The sequence below is a fragment of the Macaca fascicularis genome, chromosome 5, assembly GCF_037993035.2.
Source record: "Macaca fascicularis isolate 582-1 chromosome 5, T2T-MFA8v1.1".
Classification (NCBI taxonomy): Eukaryota; Metazoa; Chordata; class Mammalia; order Primates; family Cercopithecidae; genus Macaca; species Macaca fascicularis.
This window is the reverse complement of record NC_088379.1, coordinates 188,903,111-188,926,018: the sequence shown is the minus strand read 5'-3', so window position 1 is coordinate 188,926,018 and position 22,908 is coordinate 188,903,111. Positions and strand designations below refer to the sequence as shown.

General features: G+C 46.1%; 1 protein-coding gene across 3 annotated transcripts in view; it reads left to right on the top strand.

The window, feature by feature from the left end:
• The window catches only part of ENPP6 (ectonucleotide pyrophosphatase/phosphodiesterase 6), a 120,904-nt gene that overhangs the window by 78,626 nt on the left and 19,370 nt on the right, over positions 1-22,908 (top strand). For all 3 annotated transcript variants that reach the window (XM_015451064.3, XM_005556391.4, XM_074040805.1), the window contains 4 exons: positions 3,808-3,919; positions 12,494-12,635; positions 13,343-13,522; positions 17,821-17,958. In XM_015451064.3, the coding sequence (XP_015306550.2) occupies positions 3,808-3,919; positions 12,494-12,635; positions 13,343-13,522; positions 17,821-17,958 (572 nt within the window). The remainder of the gene's footprint in view (positions 1-3,807; positions 3,920-12,493; positions 12,636-13,342; positions 13,523-17,820; positions 17,959-22,908) is intronic.

The window sequence follows — 22,908 nt, the reverse complement described above, 5'->3', positions numbered from 1 at the left end:
TTTTTTTTTTTTTGAGACGGAATCTCGCTCTGTCGCCCAGGCTGGAGTGCAGTGGCGCGATCTCGGCTCACTGCAAGCTCCGCCTCCCGGGTTCACGCCATTCTCCTGCCTCAGCCTCCCGAGTAGCTGGGACTACAGGCGCCCACAACCGCGCCCGGCTAATTTTTTTTGTATTTTTTTTTTTAGTAGAGACGGGGTTTCACCGTGGTCTCGATCTCCTGACCTTGTGATCCGCCCGCCTCGGCCTCCCAAAGTGCTGGGATTACAGGCGTGAGCCACCGCGCCCGGCCAATTTAGTCCATTTATATTTGATGTAATTATTGATATTGTAGAGTTTAAAACTCTCATCTTCATACTGTTTTTTTACTTGTCTTAACTGTTTTTGTTCCTTTGTTTCTCCTTTCCTGTCTTTTTCTCACTGATTGAGTACTTTTAGAATTCTATCATATCTTCTTTTTTTTTTTTTTTTTTTTTTTTGAGACGGAGTCTCGCTCTGTCGCCCGGCGCGATCTCGGCTCACTGCAAGCTCCGCCTCCCGGGTTCCCGCCATTCTCCTGCCTCAGCCTCCCGAGTAGCTGGGACTACAGGCGCCGCCACCTCGCCCGGCTAGTTTTTTGTATTTTTTAGTAGAGACGGGGTTTCAGCGGGTTAGCCAGGATGGTCTCGATCTCCTGACCTCGTGATCCGCCCGTCTCGGCCTCCCAAAGTGCTGGGATTACAGGCTTGAGCCACCGCGCCCGGCCCATATCTTCTTTATTAATCTTAGATTTTATTGTGTTTTTTCCTAATGGTTATTCTAGACATTTCAACACACATCTATAACTTATTTATGTCTACTTTAAAATAATGTTACTTCACAAATGACATGAGAGTTTTAAAATTTTATTATATAATGCCATTTGTCCACATATGCACTTTTTATATTCTTATTGTCATATGTTTTACTTTTACATATGCTGTAAAGTCCATAATATATTGTTACCAATTTTGCTTTAGTCAATAATCTTTTTTAAAAATGTATTTTATGTTTAAACTTTCTCGCTGATAATTGTGCCATCTATGGATCTGCTTCTGTTGATTATTTTTTCTCTTAATTATGGGGCACGTTTTACTGTTTTTAACATGTTTCATGATTTTTTATTGTATGTTGGACATTGTGCAAGAAAGAACAATAGAGATAATATGGTAAATAATATTTTCCCCAGAAAGACCCTATTTCTTCCTATTTCATTCCTCTAGGGTGGCATCCAAATCAATCTAATTTGTAGTTGAGCAGGCCTGGGCTTTCTTGAAGGTTTAGTTAGATTCATTTTTCCACCAGTGTCACAGGTGAGAAATGATAGGGATGATCACTTTAGCAAGTCTTGCCATTTGTCCAGTGCTTTACATAGAGAATTCATGCTGCCAACTTCCTGGGTCACTGAGGAATTCTTTTTCTTTCCAGCATTATCTACAGCTTTCTGCAAGTTGGAAGATCCCTTTCCACTCTGATGTATGTCCTTAGTCTTTGATGAACTGTTGCTTTCCACTCAGTGAAGAGTTTGTGTACTTTGGGGAAATTTATCTCGATTTTCCTATCCTACCTTTAGCCTAGGTAGCCACTGTAGGCTGCTGCCATGATGTTTGGTTAAATTAAAATTAATTATAGTTTTTGAAAATAAAGAATTCCATAGCACTGTAACAACAGCTCTACAGCTCTACATTGACACATACTGCCTCTACCTGTACTATAGAATTTTACATGTAATTAATCAATAAAAATAGTTTGTATTCTACTTTAACCTGAGGCAAGGGTAAATTTCTCAAGTGAACTGTATTACTATGCCAGTGTTAAGTCCAGATTCATTTTATTTATATAGAAGTATTAAGAGAACGTCTGTTTGATAACATTAACAGACGTATATATTGTTGCTCATACCAAAAGCATTTATAGTTTTATATTACGTGCAAACACCAAAAAAGAATGCCATTTCTTTTATCTTCAAAACCATGATCATACCTGCATTACTTACAATTTACATACAGATGTGTCAAAGATGCTAGAAGCAGACACCTGGTCACATTGTACATGGCTGTTAAACTTTTAAAGGGTAGGTGATATCTTATTTGCCTTGGGGTTTCTGGCACTGAGCACAAGGTGGATACAGAAAAAATAGCTTGGAAAGAGCAATAACATTTCACAAATCACCTTCAACAATAAAACACTGGTATGTAAAGTGATATAGTCATTCAAAATTCCACTGACATTTCTTACTCTAATGAATATTTTCCTGGAAGTCATGAGCAGTATTTATTTCTGGGTCACCTAGCCTATTTTTTCCTCTCAAAAAACATGTTTTGGAAAAGGAAGCTTCGTGCCTTCTAGTTCTGTCCCAGTTATTGTAAGGGCCCTTGCTCACCCTGAACCCAACATATCAAGCAGAAAGCACTAGGGTCTCCCATGACACACCCAGGTCTTGCTATAGTATGCCAGATGAAGGGATGCTTTCTGGAGGCTGCCCTATCGTCTTTTAAATTGGCTGTAACCAGCTGGCAGGTGTTCCCAGGGGTGGGGTTGATGTGCTTCCTGACAGAGACTCCTTCCTCCTTTCCTCCTGCACTCCCTCTTTGTCCCACTTTTACTTACCTCACCTTGGAAATCATTTTCCCTGGGCTACAAGAAATAGCAGCATCTGGTCTCCTGGCATCATTGTCTGGCATTTTATGGTACTTACAGTTCTCTACACATACAGTATTGCTCCGAAGTTCTCTGAAGGTTTGGTCAAGCTGCTGCCTTTGCCTGGAACGCCCTCCCAGCCCACCTGCATCCCATTGCCATGGCTACATCTACAAAACTGAGCCCAACATTGGGACCTGAGGAAGGCTTTCAGGAGGAAGTGATGCCTGAAGTCAGGGCCCTTCATCTGATTCCCACAACACCCAGGAATTATGCACCTCACTTCACATACTATGCTGCTTTCCTGTGTCCCCTCCCACTAGACTAAACTCTGGGATGCTCCCGGAAGGAGACCCTACCTGATCCATTTCTGTTTCCACTATGACTGAACATAGTGACTAGGTCACAGTAAGTGCCCAATAAATATTTACCCAAGTAGCGGAAACCGAGATGGGCACATCCCTCTCCTGTTCTATGTTCTCTTAATATGGATGGGTGTCTCCTCTGCAGAGCAACTACTTCTACTTGTCCAGGAGTCTGGGGCAGAAAAGCTGAGTCTGTTCACATCAGAATGAGTTTGATTCTTTCACTCTATTTTGGGCGAGGCAAGGATGTGGCTCAGACCTCTTGCTTGAACTCACTGATTTTTAGCTTGCCAATTTGGTAGAGTACCTCTAAGTCCAGTTAGCTTTTGTATAATGCCACAGGATAGTGAAATATTTATTTTATAATCTTCTGACTAATCAGATACTACCTAATACTTGATTCTAAAAGAGGCAAAGGTACACTAGAAGACTTCCATGAAAGACTTAGATTCATGAAAAATCTATTGAAGAAACTTTCAATTGAGGTATTTGTATATATTGATTAATTGTGTTTTGTTTCAAATTGGGAAAGACAGTTGTCTAATTTTTGCCAATCTCTGACATGGGGCACCAGTGTTGCATAGGAGTGACATTTGAGAACCTCTGCTCCAGTTATGCAAAATTGCAGTTGAATACACCACCTATTAGCAATAAGTTATTTTAGTTCATAAAAATACACATTTTTATTTTTTATTTTGACTAATGGTGTTTGCTTCCTGAAATAGGCTCATAACTTGACTTTGCTTATTGAAGAGAGTAACTATTTGCCATCTTTTTCCTTCTCAGGCTGTGAGGTTGAGATTCTGGGTGTCAGACCCACCTATTGCCTAGAATATAAAAATGTCCCAACGGATATCAATTTTGCCAATGCAGTCAGCGATGCTCTTGACTCCTTCAAGTAAGTGTCCCAAACACACCATTTTCTTCCTTGTTTCCAGGACTGATCATGGATCCTAAAGTGAATTAAGAGGGCTTGGTGGCGGAGAAATCATGTCTCAGGGAGTTGGTGAGCCTCTTGTGTGGTGACTGCTAGCTGCTAGTAGGGAGTAACTGCGAGCAAGTGATTTTGGGCAGGGGCAGTCTCTGGAAATGTTGAATTGAGAGCAGGAAAATCCCTAAGGTTTTGAACCTCCTTTTTGATGTTGTTAAACAATGGAGAAACAATATAAATGGCATCATTTCCCTAAGCACAATTCAGTGACCAATTGTGTCTCTGAAGGTACTAATAAGTATTTGGCAAAAAGGAAGGATATGTGGTCAAATAAGTGTGGGAAAATTGCCTACCCTACTCCTTTCTTGGAAATGTACAAAACTCATGGGTATATTAGAACACAGAATCTGTTTTTTCCCTCCCACATGGAACCATGACACACAATTGCAAAAATGTAGGAATTAGTAATGCTGTGTCTTGTAGAGCACACACAAGACTATTAAGGAAACTGATCCAGACAGTTCAGGACAAAGCCTCATCAGTCTCAGAAATCTCTGGAAGCAGAAAGCAAGGTGGGAGCCCAAGTGGGAGTCAGCATTAAGTAGAGATCGGCTACCGAGAGGCTGTGGATGTTAGGGGCTCTTGAGTTTCCAGGAGCGGACTTGAGGTCACTGTGGCCACTGAATGGGTTTCCTGGGTGCCTCAGGCAGAAGACCTGCCATAATCAGAGCAAAGAGACTGGGGACAGGACCTTCATTCCCGCCAAGAAAAGGAGCCTGGTTCCGAACTGGGCATATCCGAGAACCAACTTACCCAGGGCACAGTGTACAGAGCACTAGCACGAGCCACATGAAATGGCCTGTCACCAAGACCGCCCCAGATCCAGAGCTGACCTATCATGGATTTTCTTCTTGCCACGCCCCTCCCACACCATGGCGAACAGCAGCCACCCCACAGAGCAGTGAAAGCAGAAAACGACACCCTGCCTTCACTGCTTCTTAGAATGATTCCACTTCCATGAAACCTATCAAGAGGGTCCAGGGAGGTGGGGGCACATAAAGGTTCATGCTCTCATTGACGGGTCGGAGAGAAAACAGGTTTAAAATACATCGAAATGGAGAAGTACTTGCCTGTGAGTGCTGGAGAACCACACAAGGATGAGCTGGATATTGCGCTGCAGTCTAGTTTTGTGCGAGTGAAGCAGAATAGCACAGCATGTGCAGCAGATGAGTGGGGCTGGCACTTGGACATTGCTCTATGTCTAACCAATGCTGTTTCCAACATATCCAGAACGCCAGCCGTCCCTACAGCCCATGGCTGTGCCAAATATGAAAATTTGGATTAGAGTTGCCATACAAATACCTCCAAATAACCCAACAGTCTGGCAATGTCATCGTTTTTGCATTCATTTTATCTTAACGGCCAATGGATTGTCACTTTGTACCACCCGGTGATTCACAGGGGGGTGAGCACAGATAGCACAGCCATGAGAATCCCAGGTTGGCACTGGCCTACTAGCTGGCCAGTCTAAGCAGACTTCCCTGTCCTGAGAGACACCAGCATGTGGCGGGGAATAAGTACTGGGCTCTGTTTCCTCTAGAGAAGCTATGGAAATGCATCCTTACCTTGGAGAACATTTAGGAATGGCGAAGGTTTTGGTTGTGGTGGCAGTGGTGGCGATGGTGGGGTATGAGTGTGTGTCTACCATAGGTATTAGGTTCTACTAGGAAGAAAAGGCTACGAAGAACTGGAAGCCCAGGAAAGAGTCCCCAGCTAGACCTCCACTTAATGTGCCCTGGCATTACCATACTGCCCAGCTCCACATATTTATATTGTGTTCTATGTAGATGGTCTTGAGCTCCATGGGTTGGCATTCACATGGTTTGCAATAAGAATGATACCCCTGAAGCAGTGAAGGCCTGGTTTGGATGGAAACCAGGCCAGTGCACTTGTCTCATGGGGTCTTCATGTTGCCAAAGTTAACAGGGCCACCAGGAACAGCCCCTTTGGGTAGTAGGTGGAAAGACGGAGACCCACTGTCTCTAAAGCTAGGCAGCTCTTGACATGACAGAAAGAAAAGAATAATAATAGGCTGGATGATACTACCTGTGGAAGACAGTGAGATGACTTGGGTCTCCCCTGAAGACACAGGAAGCCCCTCCTTCAGTCAACCTGAGTGTTATTATTAGAACATGTCTCGTTATCTTCTTACAAAGAATAACAAAGGTCTGAAAGTTGTGGGCCAACATTTTTCTTTTAAAGAAATCTAACCTTTGTCCCCTTCAGGAATGAGGTGAGTGAGGAAGATGTCCAGTCTAGAACCATCTAGACCAGTCAAGAGCACTTTGCCCGCAGTAGCTTGTCCATGCAATCATGTGGCTCAAAGGAATCATTAAGTCTCTTGGTATGTGTGTCTAGCAAAGATGTAGGATTATTGATCTGTCCATCAGAGACCCCTAAAAGAGGAGCGTGTCTAGAATGCCGCAGCTCACCTCTTGACTTCTCTTCAGCTCTACTGCAAATTCCTAACTATAATTTGAGGAGCACTTGGAGTTTTCATACATGAGTGTCCAAACATGCACTCACATTTCTCCAAGTCACTACAAGACTCACAGAGCGTCTTTTTTTAATCCACTTTGCTATTAGCTTGAGAGACAGAGAGAATGGAACCCAGGATAGATGGGCTTTGACAGAAAGCTGGAGAGGCTATTAAGATCTTGAACATAGAGGTCTGCCCAGGGACATTTCAGCAGAGGATCCAGGTCAGCCTGTGGTAGGAAGGATAATCCCTCATCCAAGTTTGACCCAGGCCCTGCCTTCCAGTGTTCATAATGCATTACTGACCCCAGAAATAGGCTTGTGTAATGCTACCTTTGAACTTGGACAATTTCTAGAATAGGGAAAAGGAGGAGGGAAGGGAATTAGTGCTTTAACAGCAATCGGCTAGTATTGTGTCAATGGGCTTTATTTCCAGTAACCCACTTGGTTCTCATGTCTACGGTATCGTAGGCATTTCTCTCCCCGCCTTACAAAAGAGGCCACTGGCTCTCTGAAGGTTAAATACTTCTCCTTGGACCTCACTAGCCAGCCAGTGGTGGAGCCAGAGCCCAGCTCTTTCTACAGCAGCTTAGGGCCTAGTCTCTGGAGGCCCGCTTTGGGGACGCAGTGACTGAGAACTGCTCTAGGGTCAACTCCTCAGTCCTTCACCCTGGTCTCTGCCAGCTCACACTTCTAAGACACCCTGAAATTGAGACAGTGACAGGGAGTCCAGATGCGCCCCTTTGCAAGTCTTCTCTTTGGGGCCATCCTAAAGCCTGGGGTTCTGCAGCCTGCTCAGGCGTCATGTGTCTACAGCCTGCAGCCCAGGCACTAGAGCCATGTGCCTCCCATCACACATGGCGCTCTGCAGGCAGCGCCCCACACACATGGCCCTTTACCCTGGCTGAAAAGGAAACAGGGTTTGTGATCTGCATGACTTACTCGCATCCTCCAGGAAGTCCTATTTGCAGGATATTCATGGTTCAGTGGGCAGGAAAAGGTGCATGGTGCTAAAGCTGAAATAAGCCTTGAATGGCTCATAGGGTGGGTGGAGGAAGGCAGGGGGCAGTCACAGTGGGCTGGGCAACTGCTTCCAGGCTTGTATAGCAGACTCACTGTGCAGCCTCACAAAAGTGTCAGTCAGGAAACAACTGGGCTGCAGGACCAGTGGGCACAGCCATAGACTGTGTATAGATATAATCCTTTGTCAAGCTCCAGGATATTGAAGACAGCTCAAAAGGATTGCCTTCAGGATCCCAGAGCCTCAGTGGTGCCTGTACTAATGAAGGATTGGATGACACAACTCTTTCCATGGGCCACCAGGAAGCCAGCTCCCCTGTCCTGGCCTGGTCCCTCCTCCCTGTGGAGTACAGGGAAGAAGGAGCAGGAATAAGGCTGGGGCTAGGAGACTGGCTCCTCCTCCCTGCTCAGCCACATACTCAGGAAAAGCGATCTAGGGCCACCTGGAGGGAAGAGAGAAATAGGAGGCATTTCTTTCCCCTCCCCTCCCTTTCACTATGTGCCAAGTGCTTTATACCCATCAGCTTGTTTAATACACCATGTTACCCTTTGAGTAGTGTATCAGTTCGTTCTCATGTTGCTAATAAAGACATACCTAAGACTGGGTAATTTATAAAGAAAAGAGATTTAATTGATTCGCAGTTCTACAGGGCTGAGGAGGCCTCAGGAAACTTACAATCATGGCAGAAGGGAAAGCAGACATGTCCTTCTTCACATGGCAGCAGGAAGGAGAAGTGCCAAGCAAAAGGGGGGAAAGCCCTTTATAAAACCATCAGATCTCATGAGAACTCATTCACGATCATGAGAATAGCAGCATGGGGGCAACCACCCCCATGCTCCAATCACCTCCCACTGGATCCCTCCCACTACACATGGGGACTATGGGAGCTACAATTCAAGATGAGATTTGGGTGGGGACACAGCCACACCACATCAAGTAGGTTTTTCAGATGGGGAAATGGAGGCTTGGAGATAATCTTGCCATTCATCTGAGGCCTCGAGGTTAGTTCGAAGAGAAGCCAGAGTTTGATCCCAGATTTGTCTGGTTCCAATGACCCTGTCAAAAGAGAATTTTCAAAATTAAGACTTGTTATGGGCTCAGTACATCTGGGTATGAGGAATATGCCAAGGTTCAATGTAGTTTCTTGCTGAGGGGAATCAGGAGCATGACAAAGCTGCTTATAAGGAGAAAATGAGACACACACACACATCAAGAAACAGAAGGATGGAGAATGATGAGGGATAATTGTTGTTTGATGCAGATATGCTTAATAATATGGAGGATAATCAAACCATAATGTTAGAGCTGCTTCCTCCATCAGACAAAAATAATTTTCATCTTATCAGTTTCCTACAAGTTAACAGCTAGGTTTCTAGAGTCTGAACTCCAATCAGTAGTTCAGTCTGGTGACTCAAGCAAGCTTATTAGACAGTGCTCACCACGGCACTGAAAAGACAGGAAATCATACTGTAGGCTTTATTTCTAAGTTTTGGATCATTTTTCTCAACAGTCACCCACTTTAGTAAGAAAAATGGAAAGAATATTAAGAACTTTTTACATGGCAAAGAAATCGGGACAGGTGATGGGAGACTCAGGTGTCCCAGAAACACCAGGGCTAGGAACCCCTTGCAGCTCTCAGGTAACAGTGCTGGGGCCACATGTCCTTCTGGAATGGTTCCTGGACCTTAGAGCTGTCAATGGGCAGTAGTAGATGGGCAGGCATGGCTACTCGTCACTCCTCACCGAACCAGTTCATTGCAAATGAGCTGACCTGGGATGGAAACAAGATCCACGTGGAAAACAGCTGGCAGGCAAGCATCTGTCAGCTAAACTAGATAGGCAAGAGGTCTCAGCCCTTGAAGACATAGGGTCCTAATGAGTCAATGAAATGTCAACGTGTAATCCTTTCACAAAAGACAAGTAATCCCTGAATCACGAGCATCCCAAATCCAGGATTCCCAGCATCTGGGGTTGACAGCTTCCTGACCAAAAGCCATCAGGTAAAGTGTCATACATAATGGCTGATGCGGAGGTTTGTGAATATGGTAATAGCCTTAAAGAAACCAGGACAGTGAGTGCTGCACTAAGATGTGGTATCTAACACGAAGAGACCTAGAATTAGTTCATTCATTAAACTTTAATGCAATGGTAAACTGTATTCATGAAAACTCTTCACTGTAGTAAGTCACCACTGAGTTTAATCGGGTTTTTCCCTACATGGAAGCCCACTCTGGAAGTGTGGACACCTAAACAGATGTCATACTGTGTGAACAGGCACATCTGAAATGCTAAACGTGCACGTACCTAAAGCAATGAAATGCTGAGGCTTATCCAAAGGACAGAGTTTATGGAAGTTTCCCTGTGTTCAAAGATTGCAATGGCAGAAGTGCCATCAGCCTATCAGTCTAATGAACCTGGGCCTTGAAAGAGTGTTGGCACATGTGTGACAATGCTGCTGTCTGTTTTACCAACCACCTACACATTTGTGGGACCCTACAGTGACTTTGTATTCTCTGCTATCTATAGAGGCAGAAGGAGTTTGGATTAGTCATGCACACATTAGTGAGTATGAATAAGGATAATGCCATTTGTGAGAAACACCTAAATAATAACCTAATCCAATCCACAACGTGGAGGAGGGTGGTAAAGGGTCTTTTTAACCAGGGGGCAGTTTGTTTTATTCTAAAAAGAGAAAAGAACATTTGACTAGCAATTTCATTTAACTTGAAACCCATGTGTCCTCAAAACTGTGAGTGAAGTTCACCTCAGGGCACCCGGGAGGGCATGTAAAGAATGTACCTCTTGCGGGTTTGACTGTGATGAAGGAAGATGAAGGAAGATGCCAGGTGAACATTCTTGGGACTTGCTCCCAGTTGAGTGGATGGAGTGCGTGTGGATGCTCAAAGGCCCAGTTTGCTAGAGTTAAAAGTATCCTGACTTTGGAGATTTGAAGGCTTGCATTTCTGGTTCTAGCTGTGTCTCAGAGGTCTGTGAGGCCTTAAGTGACATCTCGAACCCTCTTAGGCCTATTTCCTCATCTATGAAACCTGTAAGTGCTTTTCTATGAGGATACTTTTCACTGCAGTGACAGACGTGGGAGGCCTATTCAACCCACAGACAGAGCACTGAGCGTGCAGAAAGGAAAGAGACTTGATGTCACTGTCACCCTCTCGCCTCTCTCACACCTAGCCTTCTAGGGGTTGGTAGGATTCTCGTGAGAGAATAAGATCCTTTTCGAAAAGATCGTGAAGACTAAGCAGAATGTTTCTCGGTTGGCCTGGGCAGGTTACTGAGTTCAGAGTCTGCAGTGGTTGTGCTCTGGGGCTGGGAGTGAGCTGCACCAGGGTTTGAATCCTGGTCCACCTCTTACTAGCTGTGTGATGCCAGGAACTGTCTTGCATTCTCTGTTCAGGACATTCCTACCTTTCATGGCTGTTTGAGGATTAAATAAGATAATGTGGGTAAAAGCTCTCAGCGTAGTGCCTGACCCATAGGAGCTGTCACGTATTGAGCACTGACTGTGATTATACAGTTACAGGGCAGTTAACAGTGCTCTTGCTGTGCACCAAATGCCAGGCTAGAGCTCAGATACGATGGACAATGCGTCCTGGCTCCTACAGTGAACGAATCTCACAATTTAGACAGGGAAAAGGACACATAAGTGGGCAATTACCGCACAGTATGAAAAGTCATGGCCCGGAAGCGAACCCAGGGTGCTATGGGAACACACACAGGGCTGCTCAGTCTAGCCGCAGGGCACCAGAGGAAGCTTCCTGGAAGGTGCAGTGTCTCTCCAGGGACCTGAAGGGTGAGCAGGAGTGGTTTAATGACGGACGGGCAGACCGAGCTCTCAGAGCTACCGTGGTACTCTTTTCCATCCCCTGTGGACCACAAGGGCCGAGGCCCTGTGGGCTCCAGGACACATTCTTTAATTCCTCATGTTTTAAGTATTGGGGAGGCCATATCAGAGGAGGCCGTGTGCTTCATCTGGGTGCGCACAAGTGTATGTTTAAAATCCGCCAAGAGTATTAGTTATTAACCCATGTAGACTCCCAGCAGGGAAATGAGCTTTAATTCCTTTTCCATTGCTGCATCTTTTGTTAGTCACTGCTAACATCATCATCACCACCATCACCATCGTCATCATCACCCTGATCCATTTCAGGTGCTTTGTGTGGAAGTTGTGGAAAAGCCAGCACTGGGGAGGGAGTCACAGTGGAAATACTGTGGGAAGGGAGGAGAGAACATTCCACATTATTCCTCCCCTCTCATGGACTCTGCAAGCTTCCTGCTCCAATTTAGATCACTCGCTCCCAGTCCTTCTTAACCCAAGAATGAGGGTGAAACAGCTTGGATTTTTACCATCAATACTCTAGCCAAGAAGGGGAGTTTTGTCAGAACTGGGTCTTCCTGGGCCCCTAGAGGTGTGGTCACTGCTGGAATTCACTCGATATCCACATTGGAGCTGACCCCTCACATGCCCCCATAGAACAAGTGTCCGAGGGAGGGCCACAGATGCCAGGCCCTGAACACTCATCTGTTTGCCTCCTGCAGAGTTGCTGTGGAAATGCCGTTCTTATCCTGGCCAACCAATTAGGCCCACGATGTAGTGCTTGATTTAGAGTCCAGCAATGACTGAAGAGTAGTTATTTAAATAACAGCTTCCAGTGTTTCTGACCTGGTGACAGCAGGCGGCGACGATGCAGCAATAACTATCCTTGGCCTGTTATCACATCTTCCCCCTCTCCAAGGCATGATGAGAAATCTTTAATCACCAAGGTGCTCAGGACCAGCAATTCTTGGTTCAGTGTGTGTGTTTCCCTTGGAGATCTGACCTCATTTATTTTAGGGTATTGGCTTTGCCTGGCCCAGGGACAAGGTTTCGGGGAGTGTGAACACCTTCACAGAGTGCTATGGGGGTGATAAGGGAGCAAGCTGGCAGGGGCCTCCCTCACCTATGGCTCTCTCCTCTGTCCCTCCAGGAGTGGCCGGGCTGACCTGGCAGCCATATACCATGAGCGCATCGACGTGGAAGGCCACCACTATGGGCCTGCATCTCCGCAGAGGAAAGATGCTCTCAAGGCTGTAGACACTGTCCTGAAGTACATGACCAAGTGGATCCAGGTGACCTGAAGCTAAGACACCTGGCCTGGCCTTCTCTCTGTTTGTCTCCCCCACAGTCATGCCTGTCAACATCTTCCCTTTTACTGCTAAAGGTTGACGGGGCCGGCACAGGCTTGACGAGTCCCTCTGCTTCACACAGTGCCTCCTGCGGTACCAAGCGATCCCTTGTTCCATAGCCAGGCCAGTGGACCTAGGTGTGCCTTCTTGCCTGGCTCGGCTGGAGAGATACCCAGCTCTGTGGAATCCTAATAAGTTTGGTAGCAGCTGGGCGTGTAGACAGGTTCCAGTGCTGATTCTACCTCATGCTTTTGCTGAATGACTACAAGTGTTTGGTTTTGTTTTTGCCTTTGCTTTACCTTCCTGTGCTTTATCCTGTACATCTGCAACATGGGCACGTGATAGTTCTCAAACAAGCACACAAGTTTGTTGAAAGAGCCAAAGAAGATGCAAACAGAGGGTCGACCTTAAAAAGCTGAAAGTGCTGTGTAAGGTGTCAGCACGAATTGAATGGGACTGAGCTTCACAGTCCCCTCTGCAAAGGGCTTCTGTTGTGGGTTTTGAACTGGGTCTCACCAGGGCAAAATAGTAGATGATTAAACACAGAACTGAGAAGATAGCCTTTCTCCTATCGTTTGCAGTTGACAAAGTTTTCTGAGTGTATGAGCCTCTCTGTTGTGCCATAATGACTGCCTTTTCCCACCGCACAGGAGCGGGGCCTGCAGGACCGCCTGAACGTCATCATTTTCTCGGATCACGGAATGACCGACATTTTCTGGATGGACAAAGTGATTGAGCTGAATAAGTACATCAGCCTGAACGACCTGCAGCAAGTGAAGGACCGTGGACCTGTTGTGAGCCTTTGGCCGGCCCCTGGAAAGCACTCTGAGGCAAGACAGGCCCGTAGCGGGTGCAGGGGGGCCATGCGGGCCCTTGTGTATCGCCACTTTGTACTGTGTCCTTTCCTTGTAGTTTTTTTTGTTTGGTTGGTTTTTTTTTTTTTTTTTTTTGAGGTGGAGTTTCACTCTTGTTGCCCAGGCTGGAGTGCAATGGTGCGATCTCAGCTCACTGCAACCCTCTGCCTCCCAGGTTCAAGTGGTTCTCCTGCCTCAGCCTCCCGAGTAGCTGGGATTACAGGCATGCACCACCACACCCGGCTAATTTTGTATCTTTAGTAGAGACAGGGTTTCTCCATGTTGGTCAGTCTGGTCTCGAACTCCTGACCCCAGGTGATCAGCTCGCCTCAGCCTCCCAAAGTGCTGGGATTACAGGCGTGAGCCACCACGCCCGGACTTTTCTTGTAGTTTTAATACTGACATACGGAGCAGTGTCAGGAGCTCAGATGCTGGGGACAGACTATCTAGTTTGCCTCTCACTCCCTGAGTGACCTCGATCAAGTCTCTGTTTTTTCTTCTCTGAAATTGGCATGATGATACCTACTCCACTGAATGTCATGAGAATTAAACGAGATCAAGGAAGCACCGTACAGGACCTCACCAGGGCTGTTTTTGTTTGTTTGTTTGTTTTTGTTGTTGTTGTTGTTGAGACGGAGTCTTGCTCTGTTGCCCAGGCTGGAGTGCTGTGGCTGAATCTCAGCTCACTGCAAGCTCCGCCTCCCGGGTTTACGCCATTCTCCTGCCTCAGCCTCCCAAGTAGCTGGGACTACAGGCGCCCGCCACCTCACCCAGCTAGTTTTTTATATTTTTTTTAGTAGAGACGGGGTTTCACCGTGTTCGCCAGGATGGTCTCGATCCCCTGACCTCGTGATCCACCCGTCTCGGCCACCCAAAGTGCTGGGATTACAGGCTTGAGCCACCGCGCCCGGCCTGTTTGTTTGTTTTTGAGATGGAGTCTCGCTCTGTCACCCAGGCTGGAGTGCAGTGGCATGATCTCGGCTCACTGCAACATCCACCTCCCGGGTTCACACCATTCTCCTGTCTCAGCCTCCCGAGTAGCTGGGACTGCAGGCGCCAGCCACTACGCCTGGCTAATTTTTTTGTAGTTTTTTTTAGTAGAGACAGGGTTTCACCATGTTAGCCAGGATGGTCTCGATCTCTTGACCTCATGATCCGAGCCTCAGCCTCCCAAAGTGCTGGGATTCCAGGCGTGAGCCACCATGCCCAGCCTAGGGCTGTTTTATTATAGGCCCAAACGCAGCACTTCTCAGGCGCATCTGGGGAGCATCAGCAGCATCCCTAGGCTGCCCTTTCTCAGGAAGGAGGCTGCTGCCAGGCTGATCTGTTTCTGTGGGGAACGAGAGGGTAAAGAACGAAGGGCTGAGGCTGTATGAAGTGCCCATCTCCTTATGTCAGGAGCCACCGTTCCCAGCTCTGTTCAGTTGGAAGCCAGACCAGCTCCCCACCCTGGCCCCTCTGCCTCCCTGTACGTGAGCATGGCGGTGTCGTCATAGCTGCCTCCTGGCTGCTGTGAGGGATATGGAAGCACGCTGAGCCCCCTGCAAGGACAGTAGTGTCCATGACGATCCCCACCAGAGGGTGATCCCTACGGTCACCGCCCTGCACTGGGTGTGGTTGAGTTCCCACAGTGCCAAGATAGGGGATAAAGCTCCCCACAGTCACTGCCCCGCGTCAGGGATGACTAGACCTCTGCTTCCCCTGCTCTCAAAACAAATATTCTCCCCAGCAGTAGCTGGCGACCTACCCTGAGAAGGGAGGAGGAGCAAGTGGCACCTTCTGCTGGCTGCTCGTCCCTGAGTTCCTAGTCACTTCCCAATATGGGCTTTGTGGCTCGTCCCACTCCCAGATGAAACTGATCATGGCGGGAAGCAACTGTCTTCCTGGGGGCAGGCAACCTGCTGCCCCTGGAGGTTGCCAACCATAGGGTGCCAGGAGTAGGTCCTGGCTGGCCTGCTTTCTCTCACCATCCTCACTGCAGCGATGCGATTGGCTCTGGACAGTCATTAGTAAGGATTAAGCACTGGTGGAGGCCGGGGTCTCACCTCTTTAGCCCAATCCTTCTGCAAATGCATCCTCCTTTCCTTAAGAACTCCGGATTTCCTTAGGTAGAAAATCATAACTCATGGGGCCTACTCCCTATAAGATCTGTCTATTTGGGGTTGAGGAACACAGATGCCCACAATGCCACTGCTGCCAGCCTTGCCCCATGCCCAGGGGGACGGCCCTTTGTTCTCAGGCCCCATGGTCAGGAACTATAGGTGCGGGCTATGTGTACGCAGTGTTCCCATGAGCTCCCAAAATATGAAATCAGGAACAGTATTTTACACATTGGCAGGTTCTTGAAAATAAGTATTTTGTTGTTGTTGTTTTTGGCAAGAAAGATCATCCTTGTCTCCAATTTGGCACTTAGGAACGTGCTGTCTCCAGAACTTGGGCATCAACAGCTTTTGAGCTAGGGAGAGCTCCTTCCAAGGTAGTGTTCAAGTCAGGCATTGCAAGCAGCCAAAGCAGTTGGTAGAGTATTCAAAAGCGGGGGCCATGTTTGGGCGACAGTTTGTCATGTGACGGACACAACAGTTTGTGAGACCTGCTGTGTGTCGCCAGATTTTTCACTTATACAAAAATCCTTCTGCAAATGCATCTTCCTTTCCTTAAGAACTCCAGATTTCCTTAAGTGGAAAATCATAACTCACGGAGCCGTCAGAAACCATCCACTAAATTATTTTACAGAGTTGAATTGATAAACTCAATCTTATCTTCAGTTATGCCCAGAAATGTATGCCTGATTTGGCTAAAGGCCAAGTCAACATCAGTCAGTCGATTTTAATTTTAGCCATAGATATTTAAGTGGCTGCTACTATTAGAAATAAGTACAGGGCCAGGCACAGTGGCCGATGCCTGTAATCCCAGCACTTTGTGAGGCTGAGGCAGGTGGATCATCTGAGATAAGGGGTTCAAGACCAGCCTGACCAACATAGTGAAACCCTGTCTCTACTAAAAATACAAAAATTAGCTCAGCGTGGCAGTGGGTACCTGTAGTTCCAGCTACTTGGGAGGCTGAGGCAGGAGAATTGCTTGAACCCAGGAGGTGGAGGTTGCAGTGAGCCAAGATCTCGCCATTGCATGCCAGCCTGGGTGACAAGAGCAAAACTCCGTCTCAAAAAAAAAAAAAAAAAAAAAATATATATATATATATATATATATATATATAAAGAAAAAAAGAAAAAGAAAAAGAAATATGTACAGGGCTACACTCGGTGGCTGAAGCCTATAATCCTAGCACTTTGGGAGGCTGAGGCAGACAGATGTACAAAGTATGTACCAAGTTTGCATCTTCATCATGAAATTAGCAATGTAATTAATGGCAAACAATTACTAGTGCTTTGAAGATTCATGTGCAAGTAGGATAGGCTCTAGGTCAAGTTAAAGAACAAATCTTTTTTGATCTTTGTGATATTTAATATTAGGTAGACCAATTTCTTACTTTCCTTTTAAAATCAGCATGGGAGTTTAGACATAAATAATATTAGAGCATGGGCATTTCGACGTTATTATAAAATGAATGAGGTGTGAAGGGTAATGTTACAGCAGACCCTTTATACTCACAACACTTGAGAAATAGAACATTACCATTACCTGGGACATCTGTATGTCCTTCTCAGACCCAATCCCCCTTTTTGCCCCCTCAGAGGAAACCACTGTCTTAAATTATTAAAACTTCTCTTTACAGTTTTACCATATATGCTGTTTAGTTTTGTAGTTGCTCAAACTATAATAAGAAATATAGAATTGGAATAATTTTGTCTGTATTTTCAGCAACTTTCTTTTTCCCTCTCAAGCTGAGATCCCTGAGAATCTTCCAGGAGTGTTTGTAGCTATAATTCATTCGTCTTCAGTGCTGTAGAGTATTCCATTACAGAACCACACCATGAATTCTTTCTCTCCCCCACTTTCGCTGGGCATTTGGGCTGTTCCAGTTTGCAGGGTTCATTGGTCCACATGTCTACAGGTGCACAGGCTTGAGGGATTTCACTCTGTTCCTCACAGTCAACTTCTTAGGTCAGAGAGTATGTGGATCTTCAGCCTCCCTGGATAAAGCCACCTGGCTTTTTGAGACACACAAGTTTTTTGTTTTTACGTATTCAAGTCTATCAAGTATTTGGCAATTTCTTTCTTTGGTCTTATACGTACGTTCTCCTCTCCCCTAGCTCCAGTAAATATTCACACGTATTTAAGAGAGTGAAACTGATCACCCTTGATTTTCCTTACAGGTATATAACAAGCTGAGCACAGTGGAACACATGACTGTCTATGAGAAAGAAGCCATCCCAAGCAGGTTCTATTACAAGAAAGGGAAGTTTGTCTCTCCTTTGACTTTAGTGGCTGATGAAGGCTGGTTCATAACTGAGGTAATTATGAAATATGCACCAATTTATTCACAATGCAAATTCTATAAAACAGTCCAACGTGAAATAATAGTTACTCAAGTTTTTACACATAAAAGATTTTTTCATGTAGGCATCATTGGTTGCATTGTGTCTTTCTTTAGAGAATCAAAAGTCTTGATCGGGTAACTTTGTAGACACAACTGTAGATGTGAACCCAGAGTCATGGTTTAGACTTCGTGGCTCCAGACTCCCTGTGTTTTAACAAACGGGCCTTAACTCGATTACTGGGCTTACAATGTAACCTGTTTGCTTGAAAGCGGAACAATTACTGTGAACCAAAGCAATTGCTCAAGGGCAGTCAAAAGCAAGGAGAGGCTCAGCTAGCTTTCACCTTCAAGAGAAATGTTTGGCAAACGAGACTGCGAGTCCCCAGCATGCCAACTGGATCTTTCAGAGGAGATTATCATGCATTTTTGTTCCAATCTTTAATTGGACCTGTGGAGGCCTGAATGACCTCCACAGCCTCCTCCTGGCTGGCCTGGACGCTAAGCTCCCCCAGCTCTGGCATCAGCTTGTGATATCAGGCCATGGCGGGAAGGCCCTGCCCTTTAGGGGAGTCTGTGGTCAAGTGATGTTTACAGTTCATTCCTGAAGACAGCACGGCTTATTTTAGGAATTTGAAGGTAGCTTGCAGTTATTAGCTTGGTTCAAAAGTAATTGCGGTATATGGCAAAAATCACAATTACTTTTGCACCAACCTAGTAGATCAGGCTCCAGGGTACATGAGAGTAGCTGGTTGAGGCCAATCAAGTGGAAGACCTCAGACTGTTGGTAGCCACCCTGGGAGGCAGGCTGGTGATGACCAGCAGGGAGGCTGACTGGGTAAGTGAGTGGGAGTCTGGGACATGGGCATGGGAAAATGGGGGTTGTGTGACATGAACCTCAGTCATGCAGGAGGACTGCGTGACTTCTGGGTGCTCTCAGACAGAGAGAAGCACCTGGCACCAAGGAACTGAGAAGAGAGCAGATCCGATTAGGAGTGTGAGTTTTGCAGAGCAGAGGCCAGCGAGGCCCTCCTCAGGCAGCTATGGCTTCTCTGCCACGTGGTTTACAAGGTGAGGGTCCCTCTGTTCCCTAACGACCTCTCCTCTACAATCCAAAATGCTTCTCATCGCTTCATCACACCGTGTGAGGTCATCTGGAGTGAGGTTAGGTTGGGATCACCAAATCATCACTTAGAGTGGTTGGCTCAGGACCTCACACAGAGCACATATGTAGTCAAGCAAGTCACCGGTCTCACTGTATTCCACAATGCCAGCCTTCCAGATCTCACCAAAGGGCTTACTGTTTGAACTTTTTTCAGTTCATAAAATTCTGGCAGAATTGCTTTGAATTTTTAAAAGCAAATATGCCCTGAAGGTTAATTCCCAGCCGTCAGTCATTTCTTAGCTGGCTATTTGCATCCGTCTTTACTTCGTGGTCTTTAGCTGAAGTCGCCTGTGCTGAGAGACGGGGTGGAAGGCAGGGAGGGTGTAAGAGGGCAGAGGTGATCCGGGCATCTTGGTGGAAAACAGGCTTAGGTAGGGGAGTGCAGGGCCAGAGGTCACTATGGAGATGCTGGATGACCAATGAGGTGCCGTCTCAATTCCATCGAGAAAGGTCTTGGCCCCCGGCAGTAGGGTGTGACAGGTGCTGGGGAAGCAGCTTCAGCCCTGAATCCTCTCAGTGAAAGTAAACATGGTGTCTCAGCAGCCACACGTCTGGCATGAAGATGCTGGGCCTTCCAGTGAGTGATGAAACGCAGTACTGGGAGACCTTGAGACATCCGTTAAGACGTTCTTGGTCATAAATCACAGCCCCTTTGATAAATGTGGCTGAAACAAAAAGGATTTACTATCCCACATAAGTAGAAGTCTGGAGGCAGGCAATTCCAGGATTGCTGAATCCAGCAACTCAATTATCTCACGCCCCAAGCCAGCTCTTCTGCAATGCTCTTGGCTTTCTTCAAGGTCACAAGATGGCTGCTGCAGCTCCACACATCACATCATATCCCATCAGGACATTCCAAAGCAGGAAAGAAAGGGTGTGGGTTCTGTTTGCACGTCTCCTACTTTTATCAGGGAGCAAAATATACATACCAGAGCCAGGGCCAGACTCGGGTTTTGTAGGACTCTGAAGATTATGGAATTAAGGTGAAGGGGATCTCTCTTTAAGAAGAAAATATACACAATTATGAATACAAAATTAGGTACAGGGATTTGGAAGAAGTTCACACACATGAAGAACCTTGATGCATAAGCTGTAAATCTGCTTCTGCCCAGAACCCACTAGCGGCTTCCCCTCGGTCTCATTAATCAGCTGACTAGTGGGGCTAGGAAGTTCCTGCCTTGGGTCAGCTTTGGTTCTGAGATCTGAAGTTGTGCTGAAGTGCAGACCAGAGGGTCCCAATCACAGGACAAAAGTGAAACAGAGGCCAGGAATCAGGCAGACTGGGGCCCCGAAACAAAGAACAGAAAGAAGGGGTGAGGGGAGAGCAAGGACAAACAGCATTTTTGTCTCTGCCCCATTTTGTCTCTGCCCCATTCTGACTTGCGCTGGCCCACTCAGGATGCCCAGTGACAAGTGTGAGGACACGTCCTCCTTCCGCTGGCTCTGCGTCCATCTCCCCTCCATCCTTCCACCCCGCACTCTGCTGTGGGTCCAGGTGCCTGCTCCCTTCCATCTCCTCGCCATCATCCTGCCCCGTACTCTGCTGTGGGTCCAAGTACCTGCTCCCTTCCATCTCCCCCCAGTCATTCTGCCCCATACTCTGCTGTGAGTCCAGGTGACTGCTCCCTTCCATCTACTCCCCATTATCCTGCCCCGTACTCTGCTGTGGGTCCAAGTACCTGCTCCTTTCCATCTCCCCCCAGTCATCCGCCCTGTACTCTGCTGTGGGTCCAAGTACCTGCTCCCTTCCATCTCCCCCGCATCCTCCCGCCCCATACTCTGCTGTGGGTCCAAGTACATGCTCCCTTCCATCTCCCCCACATCCTCCTGCCCCCGTACTCTGCTGTGGGTCCAAGTACCTGCTCCCGTGGAGGAAACTGACAAATTAGCGTTGACCATGTTATGTTCTATTATGTGTTTTGTACGCATTGACAAATACACACACACACGTTTGTCTGAGTAAATCAGAAGTGAGACCATCAGTTAGCAAGGGCTAAGCAGTACTGTATTGTGCGTCTTAGGGAGAAGCCACAGACCAGAAAGGAAGAATGCCTAGCTATTGACAATTACTGGAGCAGCATTTTAAAATATACAATCATTTCCAAAGGAAGATTCGAGGTAATTTCAAAGATAAGTGAAGCAGGAACTTTAAAAAGAAAAAAAAGAACATCAGAAATAAGATAAATAGGGTGTGAAAAAATAAGATTAGCTCTGAAAGATGAGGGTTGCTCACTAATAGACTATCCATGGTGGCTCACACACCTTTAATTACTAATGATAAGGGCTGCGAAACTCATCTTCATGTATTACACCCGGATCCTTAGCAACTCTAGAACGACCCCTCCCCCAAAGCTTCAATGGTATGCATAGAAAGTTATTTTATACCTTGCAGATAATAAATACATCAAGAAAAATTTCTGTTTAAATTTTAGTCAGTGACAACAGCAACTACTACAATAATAATAGCTATCTTGAATTAAGTGCATCCTAGTTCCTGTTTCTAATTCTCCTAATGACTCTGCATCGTGGATATTGTTAGTTTTGTTTGTTTGTTTTGATGTTGTTTTCTTGTTTTTTTTTTGTTTGTTTTTGTTTTTGTTTTCTTTTTGACACGGAGTCTCACTCTGTCAGCCAGGCTGGGATGCGGTGGCATGATCTCAGCTCACTGCAACCTCTGCCTCCTAGGTTCAAGAGATCCTCTTGCCTCAGCCTCCCAAGTAGCTGAGATTACAGGTGCCCGCCACCATGCCCAGCTAATTTTTGTATTTTTAGTAGAGATGGGGTTTCACCATGTTGGCCAGGAGGGTCTTGAACTTCTGAATCTCAAGTGATCCGCCCGCCTTGGCCTCCCAAAGTGCTGGTATTACAGGTGTGAGCCAGCACACCCAGCTGTTATTGTTAGTTCTGCAAATAACATACAGCCAAATAAAATGGAACACACATGTGGTTCTCAGCTTCCAAGAAGCTAATCCAAAGAGAACAATCAGTTCCATTAATATAACTTACAGCATCTATATTCATGAACATATATGTTTCTCTGGAAAATCATAATTGTCCCTGAGTCCTGAGAGACACTGCGATATCTTTTAATGACTTTTTGCAGTTTCCTAGACTAAATATCTTAATCATTTTACTTCTACCCTGGAATTTGCAAATTTTTATTATGAAGAAACCATATGTAAAAGTTATAATTTCTGATTCTACTTTAGTATAACATTGGGGCTTTATTTATTTGTTTTCTGAGAAATCCCAAAAACAAGTGCCCATTCTTTCTTTACTGGCTTAAACTTCTTTTTTTGACATCATTCTATTGTTTGTTGTACTTTCTTGACAACAGAGAATTAAAAACCCCATTCTATATCCTTGTTTCTGCTCTGTGCCAAGGCTATTAATCTCTCACATTCCTATTTGCAAAACTTCTCCCCAAATGGTAAAAGAACGTTATGTTTTGCCCTGAAACCTACACACCCATCCACAGTGCATGCGATGACATTTCAGGGCTGGCTTACACTTCACATCTGTGGCATGGCAAGACTCTCAGCCTGAAAGCAATCTCTCCAGGTCTGAGTTCGGCTGGCAGATGAGACTGGTTTCTGGTTTAGCCATGATGAGGAAAACAGCTGAGTCAGGACACGGTGATGCTGGGTGACAGCCACTAGAGTCCTGTCCCCCACTCCTTTCTGCCTATAGCCGCCATCCCAGAAACATGGAAGATTTGGTTTCCTTGGTAAAAATGCCCCTCCCCAAAACACACTAACTTTC